The sequence below is a fragment of the Sciurus vulgaris genome (genome assembly GCF_902686455.1).
Source record: "Sciurus vulgaris genome assembly, chromosome: 8".
Taxonomy (NCBI): Eukaryota; Metazoa; Chordata; class Mammalia; order Rodentia; family Sciuridae; genus Sciurus; species Sciurus vulgaris.
In genome coordinates, this window is record NC_136468.1 from 84,679,597 (window position 1) to 84,706,072 (window position 26,476).

Below are 26,476 nucleotides of genomic sequence, written 5' to 3' on the forward strand. Positions count from 1 at the left end.
CAAGTGTTAGTTATATACCAAGTTTTAGTGCTTGTAAAAATCTGGTCCCATAAGACCATATTTCCTTAATGTGCTGAAAAGTTTGATACACCTACCCACCTGTTTCATTCCAGGTAAGGGTCTGTTGGCATTTAAATGGCTATTTGTATTTTTTTAATTTTTCAAGATCCTTTTGAGTCAATAACAGGACAAATTATTTTTTTTAAGCAAAAACTAAAATCATAACACTTCAAATGGCTACAAACTACAACTTTAATTGTTAATAAGTTACACCAACACAGCCTAAATATGGTGGTGTTGATTTGGGCAGTGAAGAAGCAATGAAATCAAATTTTGGTAGAAAATATTTTAAAATAAAGTGAATGGCTATTTTGATGTACAGATAAGCAAAAGAATCTTGATATCATTTAGAGGTCAGGGAGCATTATTTCTAGAATAAGGCAAATGAATAGTCCATAGTTCTAATGCTTTCCTTGATTTTTTTTTTTTATTGGACAGTTGAAAAGAGATGAATATTCTACACAAGGATGGAAGTGAGACTGTAACTTCAAAATCTCATTTTATATCTTCCTTTTTGCTTTTATCAGTAATTCATTCTTAATTGCTTTTTTGCATACTTACCCACCAAGTTTTAGTCTTCCAGTGGAAAAATAATTGAGAAATTAACTATTAGCTTAAAAAAAAAAAAAAACCCTCATTCCATCAATTATCTCTTATTCCAGGAAACTAACCCAATTATAATTTTATTACAATATTTGTTAAATATTTCTATTTAAAGCGTTGGCCCCCTCCCTTCTTTTTGCTATAAAAGACCATCTTGAAAACTTTTGCCATTTACTATTATATGTAACATTTCAGCATGTCTAGTAGCCCTTATTGTTTCTAATGTTAAAATAAGGGAAACTGATTTAATTATAAATTATTATTTATCTTGGATCTCCCAAAGTGAATATTATTTCATTATTCAATTCAAGTAGACTGTTAACTAAGAAATACTGTGTAGTAATGGGTATGCTTTAAAATTTTTGAATTTAGTATGCTCAGAAATGTTAAAATGGGTTTCACTATCACTAAATGGAACCCATTCGTTTGAATCTTACACTAAGCCGAAATGGTGACCATTTTTAATGCATTGATCTCCAAATGGGACATTTTAGGCAGTGTTTCTTACTTAAACTATCCAGAATTAAGTCAGTAGTCCAGTAAACTATTGTCTTTAGATATTCCTTGGATTGTCATTGGCATCAATGGAAAATATTTGTATCATTGAATGGCTTAAATATTATCAATTATTTGGATAACCAAGAATCCTAATTTTTTCTCCCTGAATGTTAACAGAAAAGGAAGTCTTGGATTACTATATTGAACTGAAATGTTATTTTTCTCCAGTGGTTCTTTTATGAAGCCTGCTGAGTCCCCTTTTCTGCATCTCACACCTGTTTTTTTAAATTTCTAAGTGCTTAGTGATTGAAAGATCAGTATGAGTGTTTTATTTCTCTTATTCACAAGTTGTAGCATGGTAATGTCTTATGTAATTGATATCTAAATAAAAGTTGACTTACTTGACCAGTTTTTATTTGGACTCCCACTAGTGAAATGACAGGCTGAGGGATTGAAATTTTATAAGGATCTTGGCTTGTTATTTTCCTATGGTAAAGAAATGGGAGACTATGCCCTGGAGGAAAAAAAGCGATTCTGCATATTCCCTAACAGAAACAAACAAGAAGTGAAAACAGCAGTGAAGACTAGCACCTGTGAATCACAAAGGCAGAAAACAGTATTTCATGGCACCACCAGGATCAGGTTTGCCCTGCCTGTATTACCTCACTCAGGACTCTAAAGTAGATTCATTACTGAGGTTAGTGCCTGGCCTAATGTGAGTACTCAAGTTTGTGAGGATGAATGAACTAGTAGAACAGTGTACAGCATGTCAGAGAAATTTTTATAAGTTGGTTTTATGGGACTGATCTATAATATGAATGAGTCCTAAATTTTTTTTAATTTTAAAAATCAAGAAGTAGTTGTCTTCAAATCAGAACATATTTTCCTATTGGAAATATTATTTATTAAAGGTATCATAGTGCCTTGCCAGGCACAGTGGCACATGCCTATAATCCTAGCAGCTTAGAAGGCTGAGGTAGGAGGATCACCAAGTTCAAAGCCAGTCTCAGCCTCAGCAACTTAGTAAGGCCCTAAGCAACTCATCAAGACCCTGTCTCAAAAAAAGCGGCGGGGGTGGGGGGAGGGAGGGCTAGAAGGATGTGGCTCAGTGGTTTAAGCACCACTGGGTTCAATAAAAATTTTAAAAAGAAACAGATTTCACAGTGCCTTCAGATCACTTTATCTCAATTTTATAGCCACCTTCCTTCTTAAACACGTTCTCTCTAAAGAGAAAACAGTCCTACCCTGTGATCAAGGTGGAAATCACAGTTACTCACTGTGTATGACTTTAAAAGATCATATGCATAAAAGAAGCATAAAGAAAATAGTGTTATATTAAAATTAAGAATTTTATAAGAATATACCAGTAGTGTTTACCACCAATAAACTGTTCTAGAAGCATTGCACTAAGGTAAAAGCATGAACACTGCTAATATGGTCAGAAACACCTACAGCTCTGCCCTCCAGAGTCTGCAGAGCCCCCACTGGCTTGTGTTGGGTGTGACAGAAACTGGACCTGTGTGCTTGGAGACATGCGATGAGACTGCTCCCACCAACCCTTGATTTCACTTTCTGCTTTGGTGATGAGCAAGTATTTGACTACAGTGGCTGGGACCAGGACTGTTTTTATTCTTGTGCCTAGTTAAGAACTTTCATAAGTATGATGGACATTTTTGTTATTATACCTTTAATAAAGACTTTATTTCCCCATTTATTCCCCTCAGTTGCCTTAATTTTCTGGACTGTGTATTTCAGTGGGTAGAAGCATTAGTTATGAGAAAGCTTCATGTGCACAGTTCAAGAAGGGACTGACTCCATGGGCAGCTTCCAGGGATTGGAGAGAAGGGCTCTGAAACAGGCATTTCTAACTGCTCCAGGGAACTGTGGGGCCCCGATGGAGGTACCCAAATTTTGCATAGGTTTAAACTGCCTAATAACCTATTTGATTTAGTTACCATGGTTTCTGCTTTAAAGAGAATTATGCCCCTAAACCTGTTTGCAACCCACAGCTTTCTAATCAGTGACCTTGTACAGTGTTGTCTGTAGGTGAGGTGATGAAGGCAAGACTATCATTTCTGGCCCCTGTTCTATGTGATGTATTTTGATGTTGGTGGGGGTGTGGATTTGGGATGAACCACCCCATATTGAATTCACTGAATAAAGAAAACTATTTCTTTTTAAAATCCAAAATGGGCAGCAGTCATCCCAGATGGGTGGGATCTCTAGCTGTGAGCCCCAGCCACTGATATTGTTGGAATTCAAGTGTGGATCATCCTGAACATTCCCTAAGCTTCCTTTGTTGTCAGGATAATAGGCTTCCAGTGGCAAAATCAGCGTTCACTGCAGCTTATGAATAGGAGGTATTCTGCCTGAATCTTTGCAGGCAGTGTGATTACACAGGTTGATGTCACATTTATGTAAAGAAGGTAGTGGAGCACATGCTGAGGGAAATTCTCAGTTAAGTGTTCTGCCTTCCTTGAGTATCTTCCAAACTAGGACTGTTGGTTCTCAGTCCATCTCTTTTTAAGCATCTTCATAACACACGGATTTGTAGTTTCATTCTAAAAATTAACCTCACAGCCTCTTCCATCCCACCTTGGTCCACTGCAGTTTATTTCTTTGTATTGACACTGTACTTTCAATAAACCTCCAGTGAGAATATGACTAACCCCAGAAGGGATGTTGTCAGACTCATTCTCCATAAACCACAGCCAGCCTTAATTATCACAAATTAATAGATGAGTCCTTTCAAAGACTTGGAGAGAGTGGAAACAGAATTATAGGTATTTGAGGGGGTTAAGTGGGAAGAGATGATAAAAACAGAAATAGTATCTGTGTGGTGGTGTTTTAAGGGTCTCTAGCCTTTGGGAAGTGGCAAGACAGTAGTAACACATGACCAAAGGGCTAGAGGGATGAGAGGCTGAGAGTAACTGGGAAGGAGATACATTCTCACTACTTACTATATCATGTCACCTATAATTACATTGGCTACCTTTGACACTTATTCACATGATGACCCAGAAGCACAGTAAGACCTGTCATAAGTATTGAATCACATTCAGTTAGGTGTGGTGAGGGTTTTTTCTTTGATGATCCAGGTGTAAAAGACAAGTCTCCTCAGCTCCTACAAAGAACAGAGGGTATTGTATGGTTAGCTAGTTGTAAAAGTATAGTTTAAACAAATATTTTATCATATTCCTACTAGCACAGTTCATCTACAACTTGAAGTTTGTTGGTATTGATGGTATATGAAAGACACAAGTAACAGTCCCGTCCTCAAATTTAAAGTGCATGAAACACAGAAACAGGAAGCAGTAAGAGAACACAGAGGTGGAGGTATGTTTTGGGAGGTCAGCTTTTTCCCTGCTATGACCAAAAAACCTGACAAGAACAATTAGAGGATAAAAAAAAAAAAACCTTATTTGGAGTTCATGGTTTCAGAGGTCTCAGTCCATAGACAACCAGCTCATTTCCTTGGGGCTTGAAGTGAAGCAGAACATCATGGTAGAAGAGTGTGGTGGAGGAACGCAGCTCAGGACATCACACTAGAAAGAGAGATAGACTCTACTCTCCAGGGACAAAACATATACTCCAAAGGCACACCCCCAATGACCCACCATCTCCAGCACAGTGTACCTATGTACAGTTACCACCAAGTTAATCTCTATCAGGGGATTCATGCACTATTATGTTAAGGCTTTTAATTATTACATGTTTAAACTTTCTTGTGTTGTCTCACACATGAGCCTTTTGGGGACACCTGATATCTAAACCATAACAAGGTCATTGAGATGTTTGACTTAATTTAACCAGTTAATGTCCCAGTGTGTGACACACAATGCCAGCTTTGGTCACATGAAAAAAAAAAAAAAAAAAAAAAAAAAGCACTTCCTGGATTGGATTTGTCAACCAGGACCCCTTTGTGGTAGCTTCATGGAGGTTTTCTTGAACAGGAGTTATTGGTACAGTTTGGGAAGGAAGAGAAAAAGGTATTGCAAGTAAATTGAATGCTATATGAAAATGCATCATTTTGACTTAAAAAGTATGATTATAAAAATTTTTCATGGAAGATCCCAAGAGAATTATCTAACTGACCAGAATCTAAATTTAACTTTGCACTTTTAAAAAAGAATTCAACATAGGTGGAAAAACTGAAGGTGTGGGTCATTGGTCATTTTTCTTAGACCTGTTCATGGGTCTTTTTTCTGTAAAAGAAGGCAGCTACTTTTTAGAAAGAGCATTTCAAATCTAGGTATATGATTTTAGGCAAGTCCTAGTTTTTTCTAAACCAGTTTTGTGGACTAAAAGAGTTTAAATCTCAGGATTTGTGTGGTTATCAGTTATGTTTCTCTGACTCCTTAAGACATGTCTTGGACATCACTCCTTAGTCATTGTCTCCTTGCCATCCTTAGGTTTTCTGATTTTCTCATGTTTAAATGTCCAGAAGTTTGCCCTCTTCTCCACTGTGGTTTTCCCTTTACCTTCCCTGACTCGACAAACATTGGCCTTCGGCATTATTTCCAGTACTCCACATGTTTGAACACAGTGAGTTGATACTTCATTGGTGAGAACATTTTATTAAATTAGTACATGAGTTCATTCCAGAAATTGAGATGATCATGTAAAGTATAATGTGCCTTGCTGTGCCAAGATTAAAAATTATACATCACAGTTCATTTAAAGGCAAATCTGTTGAAAATAACTTGGCAGAGTGCTCACACAGGGATGCTTCCCTAATATTTATTTTCTACTTAATAGCTAAGTGCTATTATTGAGTATAATATGCATGTCCAATTTCACTTTTGGACCAAATTTTTATTTCATACTTGAATTTATGAGTAGCTTAGGCTTGATTTTTGGTTTTGGTGGTATGATTTTTAGTTTGGGAGTAAAGAAGGGAAGAATATTTTGTAAATAAAGCAGCAGCGATTCTTGTAAATCCCTTTGATCTGGTCTCTGTCCTCACTCTTTGCTGATTTTTATTGATGATTAACAGCTGAAAAATATTTGTTATATTTATTGTTAATTAAGTCTAATTTTATCTAGCAGCCTGCAACACCACAATCATGTCTCCTTTCCCACCAACTTCATTAATCTTTTTATTAGCCACAGTGCTATTGTTGAAGAATTTAAGTTACAAGAGTGTTTTTCCTGGGTTGAGGGTATAGCTTTGTGATAGAGTACTTGCCTAGCATACAGAAAACCCTAACATGGCAAGGAAAACAATTTTTTTTCTCTAATTTTTAAATCTATCTCCACCAATATTTGTGTGGCCCTATTAAAAATGGATACATTTCAAAATATGGGAACAACCTGTGAAATTACTTGCTTAACACATTTACTTCTGAAAACCACAGTACCCTAAAAAAATGTGCTATTGGGAAGAGAGGCAAATACCATAATCTATCCTATAGTTGAAATTCATTACATAGTAAAATAGCTTTTTTTTTCTCAATTCTTAAAGCCTGTATCTTAAAATTAGTTTTAATTTCACATTTCTATTAAAATGTTGAGTACTGTTGTAGATCTCTGTGTGGGGAGTAGTTGTTTGTGTTTTTGTGTGCCATTCTTGGCTATCATTTGTGTGATTGTTATTTTTACATTTTTTATTTAAAAAATAATACATATTTATAAAAAATTCGAACATAGCACAATATAAAAGTCACAGTGCTCACAAAATTCAGACAGACATTAGTATTCAGTGAAAACTACAGTTCTCACATTTCATATTTATGAGGTCATAACAAACATGCTGTTTTACAAAATTCTTTTTACTCCCAACATTATCTTATAGTGATATCTTATGGTGAGATGAAAATATCCTCATGAAGGGCTACAGTGTATACCATTATTTAATACCTGTCCTTTCTTTCACATTTGTCCTATATCAGTTTTTCCCTTTTAAGATATCTCTGCAGTGAAATACCCTTATATATGCCAGCTTTGCATACTGTCCAGTTTTTCCTTTTGGATCAATTCTTCATAAAAGAATTACCCTAACAAAGGATAAAAATGAAAAATTTTTAGATTTACTTTAAAAAGTGTATGAAAGCCTGCTCTCCAACCCCAAGTATTGTTTATTGGTTGGTCACAGCCCCCTCCCCCACCAGCCCTCCTTGGTGTGCAATGAACCACAAAGCCAGGAGCCTCAGTGACAGGATGCCATCTGGAACAATTAAAAGATAGTGTTGCAGTGAGAACCCCTGGTCCAAATTAGGAACAGGTTGTAGCATCTGCAGACTCTGACTTTTGTGAGATCAAAAATGCAGGTGCCCTAGCTTTATGAAATATACTTTTATACAAATACAAACTATCACCCGATAAAAATTCCCTCTGCACAGTGGCAGAGGTTGGCAAGAAATTCAATTGAATTTAACCAATTATATGCCCCAGTATATGATAGACAGTGCCAGCACTGATAGTAGAAAAAAGAAGAAAATTCCCTGGGTTAGATTTGTCAATCAGGAATCCTCCATGGATGAAGTTTCATGAGAGAGATTTATTGGTAGAGTTTGTTGAGAAAGAAAGGAGAAAAGATTTAGAGCATATTGAATGCTGCATATGAAAGCATCTTTTTGGCTTGATTGAGCATTGTGTTTATAGCTGATAAGATGTAGAAGTGGTGCAGGACTTCAGCAGCCATCCTGATTCTACAGATGAGTCTGTTGAGGTTCAGCATTGTCAACTCAAGTACCCAGAGTAACTTAGCTAGGAACCCAGGAGTGGTGAGAAAGACCCAGATTGCCTTGCTTCCAGTCCATTGTTCTGTCTAGCAGGCTGTGAAAGAAGATTTTACAGAAACAGTATAACATAGAAGCTAAGAGCACAGCTTTACAGTCAGGTAGCTTTAGATTTAAATTTTGGATTACCTGTTTTTTAACTATGTGTCCTTTGATAAGATTCTTAACATCACTTAGTTTTTTTATCTGTAAATGAGATATTATTTCAGGAAATTTAGATAATATATTAAGCTGTTTCATCATGGATCCTAAAAAGGTAGCAAAAACTAATAATAGCTATTTATTATTTAATGGTACTAATTTGTTACATTCTAAATCACTTAGTCCTTGAGATCATTGGATTTTAGGGCTGAAAGAGAGAAGACCTTAGATCATCTAGTACAATCCTTTTGTTTTACAAAAAAGGAAACTGAAGTTCCTGAGAAGTGACCTCCTTGAGATCCATAGCTCCTTAGACAGAGCCTAGCTTGTCCCAGCTTCTTTGAGCACATTCTTTCTGAATGAAAATGAATGAAGTCCTTTTCTATGTACTTCTCATGAAACTACTTCTAGAAAGTTCTGGCATGTGGCATGAACTTGATTTCTGTAGATTGTCACCATAGTTTGATAATTTTAACAGCCCTTGGAAACTAAAGATAAGTCAGATAATGGCTTAAGAGAAAGTACTTGTAATTTGTTTTTCTAGACTCATTGGATTGACTCTCCCCCAAAGTTTCTTCAGGAAATCTTAAGGTTTTTGTTTTGTTTTGTTTTTCATTTTGTTAATTTTGCTTTTTCTTCTGGAAACTGCCTCCCTAATCTAGATTGATTTCCTTTCAAAATTATCCAAAATAAAGTTCTCAAGTCTTAAAATAAATAAATAAAAAGTATCTATTTCATTTTGCATTGTGGTTGCCATGATTTTTAAAATCTATGTCAGTAGTATTTCTATTATTTGAAGATCCTAGTATTTTCAGAACACATTTGATCTATAGATAGATAGGCAGATAGATAGATATCTATATCAGTCCTGATTCTGAACATAGCACACTGATGTTTTTGTCTGAAGACTTTAGAACAAATACTGAAGCTTTCATTGTCCTGGGAGCAGTAAGAACTATTATTGCACTACAGCTGGATGTGGTAGCACACACGTGTAATCCCAGCAACCTGGATGGCTGAGGTAGGAAGATTGGCAAGTCCAAGGCCAACCTGAACAACATAGTGAGACTGTCTCAAAACAAAAAATTAAAAGGGTTGGGGATGTAGCTCAGTGGTAAAGCACTCCTGGGTTCAGTACCCAGTATAAATAAGTAATATAAATAAAATAAAACATTTTTTAAAAGTACTCTTGCACTACAGCTAGAAAATCAGTCAGGGAAGATAGCAAAGGAGTGCTCAGTCACGGATCCTGCACTTTAAGGAGGTGAGACTCAGAAGAAGGAAATCAGGGAAGTCTAACTAATGGAAAGGAATCTTAAGCTGGAAAAAAAGTACAGAACGTAGCATATCAGCAGAGGCAAGAAAGGCTAAGTTAGGACCAAGGAAAACAGGACTTTATACACAGATGTGTCTGCATGTGTACATGTATATACATAAATGGGCAATATATCAAAACTTAAGAAACCCTGCTATTGGCATCTTTCCTAGGCTTTCCAATTTTCATGTCTTCTCAGCCCTTAAACACAGACCCTCGTATGGAATAGATACTCAATAAAATTTAACTGGACCGAATTATATTTTTAGGATAATAATTCCCTGCCACCTACCCACACATAGGCACCTCCCCATGTGTGACTATAGTGCTATTTGTCCATCTTGTTGCTAACATGAAAACTGCAAATTCATCTAGCTTCCGCTATAACCTGGGAATGCAGGGAGCTGGTTCTATTACCAGGACAAGGCCCAAAATTCATACTCACTGAGCTGACAAGCCTAACTTCCCATGTTTCTTCAATACAAATATTATCTCCCAAGTAATATAACCAGCTATCAAAGGGCAAACATCAGATCACCTTCCCAATACTCTATTTTGGGTGATAGATTGGAAGAATTAGGAAGACTTCCCAGGCAAGATGGGGGGGCCTAACCATACACATATGTGGAAAAATAAATTTATAATCTCCTCTCCCTCCATACATACATAAAGCCAGAGCTGGGTGTATTCAAATGCAGATGTATTTAAGTGAGCCCAAATGTAAAATATTAAATTTTAGCTGAAATTGAAGTCTGTTTGCATTATTGGTAGAAATGCTGGCATAAGATCTTTTGCTTATCTGTGTAGATAATGAACTAATGGGCACAATATTGTATATGACTAGTAGCTAGTATTTATGAAATTTAGTGTCTGACATCTACAGTAACCACTGACAGTTATTAAACTGTCATTAAACATTTTAAAAATTGAGGTCCAGATATGGTGGCATATGCCTGTAGTCCCAGCATTCAGAAAGTTGAGGCAGGAGTTCAAGACCAGCCTAGGTAATATAGCAAGATCACACCTCAAAAAAAAGAGAAATTGGAGTCCAGATTGCAAGTAGGTAGAGGCACATGCCTATTCCTATCTTTCCCTCTCTCCTCTCTCTCATATGCACACATAAGCTCATCATTTTTTACCTGGCATTTATGGTCCCAAGAAAGCAATTTATTTTAATTCTTAGACTAAAACACTAAAATACTGCTTCCTTTCTCAAAAAAGTGTAAACATTCCCCCATCACATACATGGAAGGTAGGCAGAAGCATCCTCGGATACCATCAAACATAGGAAACGGGGTGGTGCTGTGAGCGGCCCTTACTGTGAGGTTCTGTGTGGCTCATTTCAAATCATCAGGGGAAAAAAGTGAGTATCTAGTACTCAGAACACATTACTCAAGCATTTCAAAATAAATACAGTAGTTATTTTATAATTATGACTTTTCTTCTCTCTTCACATTTTTATTGGTGCATCAGTTGTACATTATGATGGGATTTGTTATATATCCATAAATGTACACAAATAGCATAGTTTTAAGAGCATGATGGACAACATTGACTCAATGTTTATAGAAAGAACCTCACAGAAGCCCACACAAAATACCTCTTGGCTGTAGGTATCAGTAGAATAATAACAATTTGAGCTCGTTAAGGTCCATTGATATTTTTTTACACCAGTCTGTACATCTGGGAGGAAGGCATGGAGATACTTGATTTGAAAGAGTCTTTAAAAATAACAAAACAACTTTATTTTGGAGTTTTCTTATATTATCTTCAATAACAGAAGAAATCGAAGACAGGGTTACAGCAGTATATCCAGATATATAAGTTTAATTAAAGCCAGAAAAGACAGGACCAAAGAAATAGAGTACCTTCTTCTTGCCCTTTACCCCAAACTAACTAACATTCTGAAGAAATTACACGGATTAAATTGGGTAACAGTCTCAAGTCAAAGTTGTATGTATTCTTGTAAATTAACACATTCCTTTGTTTTCTTAACTATGTCTATGCTTGTCCTTTTTAATTATGTTTTTCCCTTACCAAAAGCTTCCTGTCCTTTCCTGTTTCAGGATTATAGCTGGACAGATATCCGCTGCCCCTTTGAAAAACGAAGAGATGCAGCATGCGTATTTTGGGACAACGTAGTGTATATTTTGGGTGGCTCTCAGCTTTTCCCCATAAAGCGAATGGACTGCTATAATGTAGTAAAGGATAGCTGGTATTCCAAACTGGGCCCTCCAACACCTCGAGACAGCCTTGCTGCCTGTGCTGCAGAGGGCAAGATTTACACATCTGGAGGTTCAGAAGTAGGTAAGGACTTCTTAGTCATTTTGTTTGAAGGAAGTGTTTTGAAGCCAAGTATCTTGGCTTTCATATTTAAATAAAAATTGATATTATTTGTCCAGATGCTCTTTGGTAATTTAGTTACATGTTAGTCACCTTTTAGAGCCCATTTCCTTGAAGGCTTACCTTAATCTTCTAAATAATTAATTTAGAAGAATGTCAACTTCCTAGATTTTTAATTGCCCATTTTTTATTATGACTAGTAGATACTATCTGAATTTTAGTTCTAGATTAGTTGGCCAGTAGTACTTGCTTTCAATATTTTTAAAGTTAGACTTACTTATAGACCTTTTAAGAATTCTACTATATTCAAACTTTTTAAATCTATATTATTGTAACTTTCTTTGTATCATAAAAAAAAACAGTCATATTCACTTTATTCTGTAACGTTTTAATCTAATATTGTCAGTAATATTTTATGTTTATGGATCATAACACTGGTGTGGGTATGGACATAAAAACCTTTCTATTTGATGAATCGTTTGTCAGTGTCTACTAGTCTTTTTCTAAACAAATAATATTCCTAAATGAATATCCTAGGTACAGAATAGCACACAGATAGTAGTTTTTATATGCATTTATCTTTTTGAAGTATTTTCTTTAGCTAAATAATTGTCTTATAAGAAAAACTAGGAAGACCAAACAAACTTGTATAGAATTTTCATGTTAAATCTTTTTATTTTTTATTGATGATTTTGATATTTGCACTGAGAATGTTTTACTTTTCATCAACATATTTAGTTTAAGGTTTTGCCCCCACAGACACTCTGCATGTCAAATAAATACAAGAAAAAATGAGATTTCCTAAATATGACTTAAGAGGGGACCTTTTCCTCTCCTTAAAACATCCTTTACAGAATGTCATAATACAGCATATTTCAAATACAATTAATCCTAAAGGTAATAGCAAGTGTTTGTTTTGAGGTACTAGAGAACTTCATTTCTTCAGTATTTACTGTTGGTTTTTTTATTTAATTTTTTTAATATCTGCTGTATACTATATATTTCCCCATAGCATCCACCAACCTGATTCTACCAAATTAGAAATAAAGGATGTAATCTTGTACTCAGGAGGCTGAGGCAAGAGGATCATAAGTTTATTTAGGCCATAACTATTCTTTCTTCTATTTACTATTCTCTGATCTTTACTCTTCCTAGACATTGGTTGCAATGGAGAATTATAAAGGTTGTAATTGTCTTTAAATCATTTGGCATTACCCTAGAACAATGAAAGATAAGAAATAGTTTTATTAAGGGAAAAAAGCACTTCATCCTTAATATATTATATCCAAATCATTATTGAGTTCCTACAGTGTGCAAAAGTTGCAAAACATGATGAATATATTTTGTCACTAAAATATATACATTGATAACTCAAGAATACAGTCAAGAATGAACCAGTATGATTTTAGGGCTTACCCATGCAATCACTGAGAACAGTGAAGAAATTTTCAATTTATTAATGATGCAGTAAGTATTGCATAACATTAAATAAGCTTTAGAATATTATCAAATTATAGTTTTCATATTTTAAGGTATGAATATACATCTGAATAAATATTTTTTTCCATTCTATACACATACTTGAAGTTTAGGTCATTCCCAGCATGCACAACTGGACTTGAAGACATAATGTTTCTTGTTTCATTTTTATTTTGAAATCAAACCAATTTTCTCTTCTTAAAGTACAATAACCAAAAAACAAGGCTTTCAAATAAATTCATTTTTCAAATGTTTTCCAAAGTCTGTACAGTTATCACCTTTTTCTTAAACTGTTCTTATATTTTTGTTGTTGTTTATAAAAATGACTCCACAACCCTAGTTTTTTCTCCCTCTCCTAACATGACTCAGCTCTATAGTTAATTCATTCCAAACCCACATGTACACTCAGTTAAGTGTGATGCCTCCCTCCTCACCCCACTTTTTTTTAATATATACAGGAAACTCAGCTCTCTATTTGTTTGAGTGCTATGATACGAGAACTGAAAGCTGGCACACGAAGCCAAGCATGCTGACTCAGCGCTGCAGCCATGGGATGGTGGAAGCCAACGGCCTCATCTATGTTTGTGGTGGAAGCTTAGGGAACAACGTTTCTGGGAGAGTGCTCAGTTCCTGTGAAGTTTATGATCCTGCCACAGAAACGTATGTATCAACTTAAAACTCATTTCATGTTACTGTATTCTAAAAGCCCAGTAGAAGAGGTGAAAAGACAGAAGGACCCCAACAGAATTTAGTTCTTACATTAAGAATGGAGTGAGAATGGAGGAACTTTAGATTATGTAGAGGGAAATGAGAGGAAGAGGGGTTATGGAAAATGGAGAAATGAGACAAACATCAATACCCTATGTACATCTATGATTACGAATGGCACGAATCTACATCAAGCACAACCAGAGAAACGAATTGATGTACCCCATTTGTGTACAGTGAATCAAAATGCAATCTGTAAAAAATTTTTTTAAAGTTTTAAAAAAAAATCTTAAAAATCTCTAAGTCACTCTTCAAGGCTCAAGGAAAATTTTACTGTAATTGTCACTTTCATGGAAAATCTGAATGCACTTATGTTTTATGAAGTGATCCCAACAGTAGTTTATATCTCAGCTTTGTGTAAGCCAGTGCATAATACTATAAAAATGTTAACACATAGAAGATGCTATAAAGGCCTCACAGAAAAAATAACTGCTATATATAAACACAAGTGCCTTCAAAAGATTAGGGCTATAGTTAATTTGTACTCTGAGCAATTTTATGGATGCAGATTTGCAAGGTTGGGGCAGGAACTAGAGATAAATGTTGTCATATATAATAGAGAAAAAGAAGTAATAAAATATGAGAGAAAGGTCAGGAGAACAGCTAGGAAGTTGTCAGTAATGGGCAGAAATAACCACTGTGGACTGTAGGTGGGGAATAAACTATGTGATTCTAAGTTATTGTGAGGTGAGCAAGTTATTGTGAGGTGAATAAAGCTTTATTTAAAAAAAAAAAAGGATTGTACTTCATTTATGTATGATGTGTCAAAGTGCATTCTTCTATCATGCCATAACTAATTAGAACAAATTTAAAAAATTTTTTCCTAACCCCTCCTTTGTCTCTTCAGAAATAGCTTGACCTTATATCTCGTGGGAGCCCTCTCTGGTCCTGCTTGTGTGGTAAATACATATGAATGAGACAAATCTGATTGACTCATCAAATATTTATATTTGAGATGTCAAGAAATGTAGGAGGTGGAGGACTTAGAAGTAAATTTGTCCTTCAGTAGAGAGAAATATTACATATTGGTTCATGGCATTAATAAATCATACCCCTAGGCATAATGTCTTTTGGGGCTCATATGTCCAAAATTGTGTTTGGGTTCATATTTATTAAATAAAATTACTCTTATATCAAGTAAGTAGCAACTACTTTTAAAAAGGCAAAATGCTAAAGAAAGAAATGGTTATCTTGTTTTTCCAACCTTGTAGTGAACATCGGAACCCATTCAATGTAGCAAAAAAGGAAATGGTGGTAATCATTGACTAATGGAGATGGTGGTAAATGCAGTGACATTAAAGATAATTATGAAATAATACATAATATTTCAGTCATACTTTTAGTTGATGTTTTCAAAAGATTTTTGGTAAGACAAGTAACTTGCTTATGTACCTAGATTGCCCATTGTTCTTCTATTACTAGAACAAGTTTTGAGATGAATGTGTTCAACTTCAATGTTATATCAAGAGTAGTTAATATCAAGAGTATGCTTTGTGTTTTCTATTTAGAAAATTTTACCACACTACCAAACATAAAAGTCTTCCACTCCACCTATTACTTTTTTAAACTAAAAGATAGGAGTTTAAGAAATATGATCAATCATGTGCATTTACCTATTTCTGCTTCCCACATATTTTTAAAGGTTTTATGAAAGCATAATCAATAACTCTTTTCTAAAACATAAATGCAGTTAAAATTTTTCCTTTCTCATTTTTTGCTTAACTTATTATCAATGTAAGGAACAGAAGTAAAAACCACTTGTCTTGAAATTTATATATTGCTAATGTGTTGAGACAAAATCTTTTGAGATCATCAAATGAACTGCTTTCACATATGTTCAAAATGTACCATGTACTTGCCAGGAATCCTGGGGATACCCCTTATTCTATCACCCATCAATTCAGCTATTTATCCATACCATCTTGTCCCAAACCACAGGGTGAATGGTGTTACATCTGCTGTCCTCCCTCCATTACGTACCTCTGCTTTTACCTTCCATAAAGCCCCTGCCCACATGTGTCACAGCATACTAATTGGAAAGCTGTAATCTGATTCATACTGCTTCCTGATTTTTTTTTTTTTTTTTTGCTGGGGTGTACCAGGGATTGAACTCAGGGGCACTGGACCACTGAGCCACATCCCCAGCCCTATGTTGTATTCTACTTAGAGACAGGGTCTCACTGAGTTGCTTAGCACCACACTTATGCTGAGGCTGGCTTTGAACTTGTGATCCTTCTGCCTTGGCCTCTCTAGCGAGCCACTGGAATTACAGGCATGTGTCATTGCGCCTGGCTGAACTCTGTGATTTTTAAAACAAGGTGAATTTTCGGTTTTAGGAATGTATAAAACTTGTAAGACTTAGCATTTCTTTTGCTTCTATTGAGCTTCTGTGTTAAATTTGAATTCTCTATGATCTTTCCAGTGCCCTTATATTTTCATAAATAAAAAGCTTTGTGAATATAATTAACCAATTCTCAAAATAAATGTTATATGCTATATTTCCTTCCTAAAATGTGATTCAGCCATCCCAAGTTATTTTTATATGAATTTTTCATCCTAACTTTGACATCTTAATTGTTTTGTACCTAGAATGTGTTTAATTGGATGCTAAGAAATTAAACCTATGCAAACAACATGACATGGTTTGAACAATAAGAATTTTAAGAAAAGCTTCTAAACACTTGAAATGCATACTCTGCGTGTGAATTATATAAGGAGGGAGGATTTATGCAAACTGTCTTATAAACTGTAAAGAGATTTAGATATACATAAAACATGCACTCATTTTATATAATTGACACACTGGGGAAGAAGGAGGAAGGAGGTATGTAAAATGAATTTTGTAAGCTAAATACCATGTTTAACATACCATACAGCTCACTGTGTCTCCACAGTTGAGCTAGTAGAGGCCTCTCCCACCTCAGTTCACAGCGTGCTCCACAGTGGTGGCTGTGAAACAGTTTTTAAAACAAAAAGGAATACATAATATAAGACAAAAAAAGATCATTAATATTTCAGAATTAATCATTGTGCCCTAAATGTTTTATGAAATTAATCAATTATTTAGAATAACAGATCTTTCTTGTTAGTATAAGAGTCTTTCTTCCTGTGAATAAGCACACTAAAAACTTTCTTTTATTTTTTTCAGGTGGACTGAGCTGTGTCCAATGATTGAACCCAGAAAGAATCATGGTCTGGTATTTGTAAAAGACAAGATATTTGCTGTGGGTGGTCAGAATGGTTTAGGTATATGACATTACTTCACCATTCAACTTTGCTGATGAGTTTCCTGATACTTTCTTACTTTAATTTGTTAAAGTCTTTCTTAAAATCCAAATACAGTTCTCTACCACATACATCATTATACCTATTCTACAGTTTCTGGAAGCTAACATTTCATGAAACTGCAGGATGTTAAACATCCTTGTCCATGAAATGTCATTAGGGCCACCTTTGACAATTTCTGATGACTCCAGTACATTTCCAGATGCCTCCTATAGAATGATATCACTCCAGCTTAAGAACTGTTGAGCGATAGAAATATTTGAACCTTAAAAAAAAAAAATCTTTTAAAACTTTTTAACTAGAAGTTTTAGCTCTTATATCCAGTCTAAATAGTAAAGCTTCCTAAACTTATTTTTTTTCTTTTTTGGTGGGGTGGGGGAGTTCCTGGGAACTGAACCCAGGTGCACTTTGCCACTGAGCTACATGCACAGCTGTCCCTGTTATTTTTTGAGACAGTCTTGTTAACTTGCTGAGTCTGGCCTGGAATTTGAGATCCTCCTGCCTTGGCCTCACAAGTCGCTGGGATTACAGGTGTGCACCTCTGTGCCCAGCTTCCTAAACATTTTTAAACATCGCATGAAAATATCAATATTATTATTTTTAAATTATTAAATTATATCTTTTTTATTTTCTTAGTAATGTGTTTAAAAAGCTTAAATAATTGTCTTTAGAAAATGGGAAATCTGAACTGAATCTAGAGATAGTCCACGGGCTTCATGACTAACATGAGATGTTAGCACATTTAAGCATTATGCAATTATAACAAATTCCTTTCCCTTCTGTGCTTGTCCATTTCTATTTTCCGTAAATTTCTAAAAGAGGAGAAGGAAAAACATTAGAATAATTACAACCAAAGGGGAAGTCATTGATTCACTTTTTTGTTTTTCCAGACAGAACATTTTTAATTTCATGGAAATAATATTTATGATTCTTTAAAATTTAGGTGGCGGATATGTGGGCATTCACTATAAAATTCTTACACCTAGGTGTTCTGTGTTTGAAATTTTTTTAATGTTAGAAAAATACAAAAATGATCAATTGTTCACATAATTTTTCATGTTGTTCATGTTGTTTTATTCTTTTGAAGGTGGCCTGGACAATGTGGAATATTATGATATTAAATTAAACGAATGGAAGATGGTGTCACCAATGCCTTGGAAGGGTGTGACAGTGAAGTGTGCAGCAGTTGGCTCTGTCATTTATGTCTTGGCTGGGTTTCAAGGTGTGGGCCGATTAGGACACATCCTTGAATATAACACTGAAACAGACAAATGGGTTGCCAACTCCAAAGTTCGTGCTTTTCCAGTCACCAGTTGTTTAATTTGCGTTGTTGATACTTGTGGAGCAAATGAAGAGACACTTGAAACATGAAAAGCTAGTGGACTTCAAGACATATCAGAGACTCAAAAATGTGGCCACCAGTGCTTTGTTCCAAGAGTTTGGCTACAGAGTTCTGGTTTAGTATTTTGGTAAAAGAAGTTTCAAATGAGAGAAATAAGATCCTGTAAAGTAAATTTCTTTTATATGGAGTTCCCTATTTAATTCAAAGACCATATTTTAGCTGGCCACATAACCACAAACATATCTAGCCAGAAAACTTGAAAATTATAAGCATTTGTTGAAAATATTAATTTCTTGAATAAATTTCAAATTTATAACTATGATTATGGCAGGCTGAAACAGCCTCATCTTAGCCCTAGATTCTATTTTCATATGCCATGTAAGTGCTATGTAGTTAGGTCTGTTCATGTTCAGTCAGGAACTAAGAAATAGTTTGAATTGTAATTCAAGATGGGCAACTCTGATGGAGCAGCTTAATGTCATAAAGTTTTACTTGTCGTCATTTATTTCATTTAGTACCAAATGTATTCCATTTTGAAGTAAGCAAGGTGAGTCAAGGCAAATATACACTTTTCTTACAGAACTTACACAGATTTGGGGACTTAACAGTGTGCCCAAAATCTCATTAAACATTTCAATCCAATTAAATATAATCCATCTTTTTAACATGAGATGTTAAACTTTGTATCTATGATTAATTTATATGATTTTACCCAGCAATTACAAAACAGTAGTTTGCACATTTAGTTCTGTTAAATAAAATCCAATCACAATAAGAATGGTTAACTAGCAAAAGATAAATCTATTTATAGCAAATTTCTAGATCATTAGAAAAGCACTGACAGTTTACCCACAATATTAGTTTTTACTTTGAACTTCATATGGGTTGTTTTCTTTTCCCTTACCAGAACACGTAAGAAATATTTAGTGTATTTGCATCTAAAAGTTTTGTAATAATTTTAGTTCAGTATATATCATCTTCTATTTGTTGCTTTTATGTCTCAATAAATTGTTTACCAACCCAACTACTAACTTTTCTAGTAATGTTTTGCCCTTTACTCTATGTATGGAATGTGGAATGAGCCATGTAAAATTGTCATCATCAGTTTTTATCTGATAATAGTAAATATTTTTTAACTTAAAATGGACTGCTCAGTTTTATTCATTCATTTTAAATGTGTTACATATGGGTTTTTTTTTAATTTTGAAGCAGTTTTCCTATTTTAATTTTCACTGCTTTCTTTATATGGAGGTTATCATAGTGTTAAACTCTCAGTATATTAAAAGGGAATTCAAAACAACATAATAGATACCTATTTATGTAGGGATTTTTTTCATAGATAGCTTTATTGAGATGTAATTCATATGCCAATCAATTGACCCATTTAAACTGTACTATTCAGGGTTTTTAGTATATTTGTAGACTTATGCAATCATCAGCATCATTTTAGAATGTTTTCATCTCCCCAAAAAGAAAACCCCATGGCAATCACTCCCCATTTTCCTCTGTATCAGCTTCCAAGGGTTGTTCTAACATATTACCACAAATTGGGTGTCTTTAAACAACAGAAAATTATTCTCTCACAGTTCAAAAGGCTAGATATCTTAAATCAAGGTGTTGTCAGGGTTGGTTCCTTCTGGAGGTTCTGAAACAGAACCACACATGCCTCTCCCCAAGCTTTTGATGGTTGCCAGCAATCCATGACGATCCTTGGTTTGTAGCTGCATCACTTCAGTCTATCCTGTCTTCACATGGACTTTTCCTGTCTCTGTGTCTTCACATGATTTTTTTTATTAGAGTTTTATAGTTATACACAGTAGCTGGATCATTTTGTCAAAATCACATGCAAGAAATTTGATTTTAATCTCCATCCCCACCTTCCCTCCCTCCTTCCTCCCCCCCATTCTCCTTTGTCTGCTCTACTGATCTCCCTTTCATTCCTTTATTTCTTTTTGATTGGTACTTTTATATATACCTAAAGGTGAAATTCCCTTTGGCACATTTATATATACACATAAAATGATTTTTGTTAAATTTGTTCCGTATTTCCTCCCTTTTCCCATCCTTCCTCTCTCCCTGTGGTTCTCTACCTACTCCACTGATCTTTCTTATGCATTTATGATATCTGATCCCCCTGCACTGCCTTCTTTCACTTACTTTGCTCTAGCTTCCTCATATCAGAAAACATTAGACCCTTGATTTTTCTGAGTCTGGATTGTTCTACTTAGCATGATGTTCTCTAGTTCCATTCATTTACCTGAAGATGCCTGAAAATTCTTTATGGCTGAGTAAAAACTCTTGTGTATATATACCCTGTCTTGATTCATTCATTTAACTGGCATCTGGGCCGCTTCCATAATTTGGCTACTGTGAATTGTGCTTCTATAAAAACATTGAGGTGGCTGTATCACTTTAATATGCCAATTTTAGATCTTCTGGAAAAATACCAAGCAGTGGGATAGTTGGGTCATATGGTGGTTCCATCCCTAGTTTTTTGAGGAATCTCCATACTGCTTTCCAGAGTGGTTGGACTAGTCTGTAGTCGCACCAACAATGTAAAAGAGTATTGTTTTCCCCACAGCCTCACCAGCATTTTATTAGTATTTGTGTTCTTAATAATGCCATTCTGACTGGGGTAAGATGAAATCTTAGTGTAGTTTTAATTTGCATTTCTCCGATTGCTAGAGATGTTGAACATTGTTGGCTGTTGTGTTTCTTGTTTTGAAAACTGTTCAGTTATTTTGCCCATTTACTGATTGGATTATTTCCTTTTTTGGTGCTGAGTTTTTTGAGTTCTTGATACATTCTGGATATTAATCCCTTATCAGAGGAGCAACTGGCAAAGATTTTTTCCTATTCTGTAGGCTTTCTCTTCATGCTCTTAATCATTTGCTTTGCTATGCAGAAGTTTGTTTTTTTTTTTTTTAATTTGACGGCATCCCACTTATTGATTCTTGGTTTTATTTCTTGATCTTTAAGGATCTTGTTGAGGAAGTGGGTGCCTGCACCAATATTATAGGGTATTGGCCTATATTTTCATCAAGCAGTTGCAAGGTTTCTGGTCTAATTCATAAGTCTTTGATCCACTTTGATTTGACTTTTATGCAGGATGAGAAATAGTGATCTAGTTACAGTCTTCTACATATGGCTATCTAGTTTTCCTAACAGTGTTTGTTAAAAAGACTATTTTTTCCTTCAATATCTATTTTTGGAACCTTTGTCAGATATCAGATGACTATAAATATGTCGGTTTGTCTCCAAGTCTTCATTTCATGTCTGTTTTGATTCCAATACCATTTGCATTTTTTATTTTTTATTTTTTTTAGTTGTAGATGGACACAATACCTTTGTTTGTTTGTTTGTTTTTTAATGTGGTGCTGAGGATTGAACCCAATGCCTTACATGTACTAGGCAAGTGCTCTACCACTGAGCTACAACTCCAGCCCCTGCATTGTTTTTATAAGGACAATAGTCAACAGGGTTGAGGGTACCCCAAATCTAGTAGGATCTTATCTTAACTATTTACATCTGCAAAGATACTATCTCCAAATGAGGTCACATTGTGAAGTTCTAGGTAGACATAATTTGGGTGTAGAAAGATAGCATCTACAGGTAGTAGCTTTAGCACTTTGGAGAGGCTCCCCTCCCACCCTTCACAGCCTGGATGCTGAGTCTTAAGTGCGGTGTGGGCAGTGAGGTCTGATCCCAATGCTGGGGACACTAACACAGGGGGAAGACATTTTCACTGGCACCATGTTATTGAGCCAAAGAGAACTATCCATTCTTCCCATCGATAATGGATCCAAATAAAATGGGATCCTGGAAGAAAAAGACCAAGAGTTACAGGATCTTTTTGCAGGCAAGTGTGCACTCAAAATTGAACATTCTAAATGGCTTTATTAAATTGAAAAAGTTATTGGGAACATACTTATGATAATATTGTGGAAGATACCAAAACATGTAAATATAGGTCCTACTATCAAGATTCTTACAGGTTTAGGGAGTAAGGCATAAAACTACAATTTTTAGGAGCATGTTAAATTATTAATAATAGAAATGTGGCCAAAGGAATGATGAAATATGTACCTCATAGGAATATGAGGTTTCATGACATTGTTGACTATAGCAGTGGGTTTAGACTGTTATGAGCAAGACTCATAGTAAGAAATCTTTTAATAGAATCCAAATATATGGATACTTGTACTAAACTAAAGATTTAAATAATTTGCCCTTCTTTAAAAATCTGAAAATTTCAAAAAATTCAGTTTATTCTTTTGAAAATCACAATTTGAACATGAAAGTTTAGCATCTTGTACTACTGTTGCTATAAAAAATAGTAATTATAATTGTGGTTTTGTAGACTAGTTTTCAAAAACTTGAGTCCCATGAAAAATTTGAGTCATGAATTATCCTGCTATGACAATATTACTAACAAATCAAAATGTTCCATTTACTAAACAATTATTCAACTAAGTCTATGTTCCTTTTGTCTTAAATACTATTAGCAACAAAAATTTGGGATTTGCTGCATGTACCAAGGTAAAGGAGATATTTAGAGGAAATTTTTGCTCTTTTAAGGTTGATACTATTCACATACTGAGCGCTTTCTTTCATATTGCCCTTGTGTAGAGCATGCTGTTTTTGTTTCATGTACTGTGAGGATACTTTAGTTTTTATAACATTTTTTATGCTCAACATTTTTATTTCCTCTGATTTGTTTTTCTGTATGTTTGCAAATAGGTGTTCTCTGCATTTATATTTAAAACAGACATTTAAAATTGATGGTAATTTTTGTGTACAAGGATGAGTACAACAATCAATGAAGGCCTGGGGTGTGGCTCAGTGGTAAAGCACTTGCCTAGTATGCTCAGAGCCCTGGGTTTGGTTCCAAGCACTGAAAAAAAAAAAAAAAAAAATGTGTGACTATCTTGGGTTGGGAGTGTAGCTCTATGAAACAGCATGTGCTTAGCAAGCATGAGGCCCTGGCTTCAATTCCTAGCACCTAAAAACAGAAAAAAGAAAAAGTCAATGAACACATATCATGAAGAAATTACCAGTTATTTTTGTTGGGAATTCATAACAAACCCATAAGTATTTTTCTGGGATGTTAAATACTCCATAAAATAATCTTTCCCTTGGGTGGGGGGGTGCAAATCTGGAAGAAGGGGATGTTAAGCCTGCCATCAGGATTTGTAGACAAAGGGGATTCTAACTCTAATAAACATTTAAGTCCTTTCTACCTGATATCCTGGAATCTGAAACCTCTCTTGTACCTTTTATTTATTTTTTAAGAAAACTGATCTGTCAGGGACAATTGCCTTATTGGATGAGTTTTTGTAGCCAGATTCTAACCACACCTTATACAAATTTTAAACAATCCATCTTTCTCTGGCATCTAGTGGCTCTTAATTCCTGAGGCTTTTCATCCTCTGGTGACTTCAGTGTCCACTTTGCAAGATTTTAACTTCATCTTGTTCCTCACTTCTAAGTAATTTACTATCTGCTCTTCATCCATTTACATTCAGTCTTCATAAATTATGGTTTGAGATTATGGTTATCTCCTAGTCAAAGATGGTGTTTTTGCTTGTTTTACTTAGATGATTTTTGAGAGAAAATGGAAGAAGTATTTTACTCTGCCATCTTAAAACTAAAATTTTCCTTCCTATAATCCTACTCCCCTGATTTCCAACAATACCCCTCACCAAACTGATTACCAGGTTCTGCAAGCCTCAGCCTTAGGCTCTCATCTCACACAGCATTTCATCTAGACTATCTCAAATTTGGCCATGTCCACCTCTCCACTTTCACCAAGCACTCTGCTCACCTTAATTTTAGCTTCATCCACAGCTGTTATCATTTGAGGTCTTCAATCCCAGCAAAGTCTCTTACATATGCTGGCATTTTCAGGGATGAAATGTCAGTGGCTACAGAGAAATTGGTTGACACAAGGAGATAATAAACATATTAAGGATGATACAAGCCAAGTTTCACACTATCAAAGAAGAAAGTTACAATGTAGGAGGAAAATAAAATTAATCCTGTAGTCTTAGATTGGAATTAGAGATTATTAGTGTACTATGTATAATTAGTGTACTATGTATATTAGTGTACTGTTATACTGTGTATAACGCATACACATTTATATACACATACATACATACATGTCTACACATATGTACTTCCTAGTAATGTCCATGAAAGGACCTGGCAGCAAAGAAATCACAATAACAATGAGAACACTTAAAGCTCAGATCTTGGTACCACGAAAAGGACTCAGGGCTCTTTGGAGAGATGGGTGATTCCAGGACTAAAGCAGGAAAGGTGTAAAATTAGTCACCCAGAATGTAAAGAAATACCCAAAGAATCAGGGTTTTTTTTTTTTTTCCTTTGTTAAAAGGACAAAGAAGCTTAAAGGGGGTTCCATTGACCGAATTAGGGATGATTTGAACATCAACATTTTTAAAATAATGAATTCTAACCTGTTGAATAAAATTTGAAATCATAAGTCCATATTTATAGGAGTAAATAAAAATTAACAATTTGATGAGGAATCAGATTTTTATATAATGTCAAAGTACCTTCCCACAAATTCTAATACCAAAGAGGAAAAAGTGTAACTTTATATTGTGGAGCTTCCTGGCAGATATCACCTTAATTAAGTAGTCAAAGCAACATCATAGATAAGGGGACAAATTCTGCACAGCCTGGTAAGTGCAATGTGAAGACCACAGCATCATTTGGCAGGGATGGGGAGGCGAGATACTGAGGACTGAACCCAGGAGTGCTTTACCACTGGGCCATACCCCCAATTCTTCTTATTTTTTTGTTTTGCTTTGAGACAAGGTCTTGCTGAGGTGCTGAGGATGACCTTAAACTTGTGATCCTTCTGCCTCAGCCTCCCAAGTCTCTGGGATTATAGGTATGTGCCACAGTGCCCAGATAAACAGCATCATTTTTGTGATGATCCTACTAAAGTGGCATAATCCGAATCTAATAATGAGAAAACACCAAACAGAAGTCCGTTGATGAACTTCTACAAGACAACTAACCTAAAATCTAATAGTGTCAAGAACATGAGAATAAAGTTACAACTCAAGAATATTCCAAATCGAGACACTAAATAAATTTGACTCAGGCAAGCAACAATGATTCTGAACTGGGTGTTTGCAGGTTTATTTTAAGGGTCTAATTGGGATATATGGCTAAACATGGAGCCTAAGGAATAAATAGTAGTAATATATCAATATTAATGTCCTAATTTTATGACCATGTTAGTTATACAGAAGAATGCTCTTGTTTGTATGAAATATACAGTATTTGGGTGATGGGCATTAGGTCTCAAGTATGTTCTCAAATGGAGGGTGGGGGGGTTGTACTGTGTAACTCATAAATTCAAAATAAATGAATTCCACTAATAATAATAATAAAAACCTAGCGTACCCTTATAGACCCAGAGTTCCTATAGATCCCACTGTTCTCAAAATCCAAAGTACACAAGCTAGAGAGAGGGCTTACCCCTAGCCCAATTATCCTAAAACCACAAGGGACAAACCTGTAAATAATCAAAGTCATATACATTAAATCATTGCAACTGAGGAGACTGCAATCAGAGGAACTGTGGGGTGTTCCACCATAAAAAGTAAGACAGGAGTTGGGGGGAGAGTGGAGTTCAAATGAAGTTTAAATGAAACTTTTTCGGTAGGCTGGAAACATCTATGTGTAACATCAGATGTGGACTGGAAAATGGATGTAGGATGTTTCCTTGGAAATTGCAAAGACTATAGGGATACCGTTTTCAGAAATCCTTATTGGAAGCTGTGCATCTATGAGTCTGCTTTTCTGTGTCAAAGTGATTTTGACCCTGAAGGCATGAATGGGATTTTTCTTTCATTCTTACTGTAT

At 35.1% G+C, this 26,476-nt stretch overlaps 1 protein-coding gene and 1 long non-coding RNA gene across 4 annotated transcripts in view; one reads left to right on the forward strand and one right to left on the reverse strand.

The window, feature by feature from the left end:
* The window catches only part of KLHL7 (kelch like family member 7), a 57,546-nt gene extending 38,259 nt beyond the window's left edge, over window positions 1-19,287 (forward strand). For all 3 annotated transcript variants that reach the window (XM_079150577.1, XM_079150578.1, XM_079150579.1), the window contains exons 8-11: window positions 11,424-11,664; window positions 13,638-13,839; window positions 17,096-17,193; window positions 18,320-19,287. In XM_079150577.1, coding sequence (XP_079006703.1) covers window positions 11,424-11,664; window positions 13,638-13,839; window positions 17,096-17,193; window positions 18,320-18,603 — 825 coding nt within the window. In that variant the 3' untranslated portion in view covers window positions 18,604-19,287. The remainder of the gene's footprint in view (window positions 1-11,423; window positions 11,665-13,637; window positions 13,840-17,095; window positions 17,194-18,319) is intronic.
* Window positions 18,712-26,449, reverse strand: LOC306667798. Its single transcript, XR_013765644.1, has 3 exons — window positions 26,127-26,449; window positions 24,399-24,498; window positions 18,712-23,576 (listed from the first exon to the last, which is right to left on the reverse strand). It is a non-coding gene; the product is annotated as an uncharacterized lncRNA (long non-coding RNA).
* Window positions 26,450-26,476: the final 27 nt, after the last annotated feature.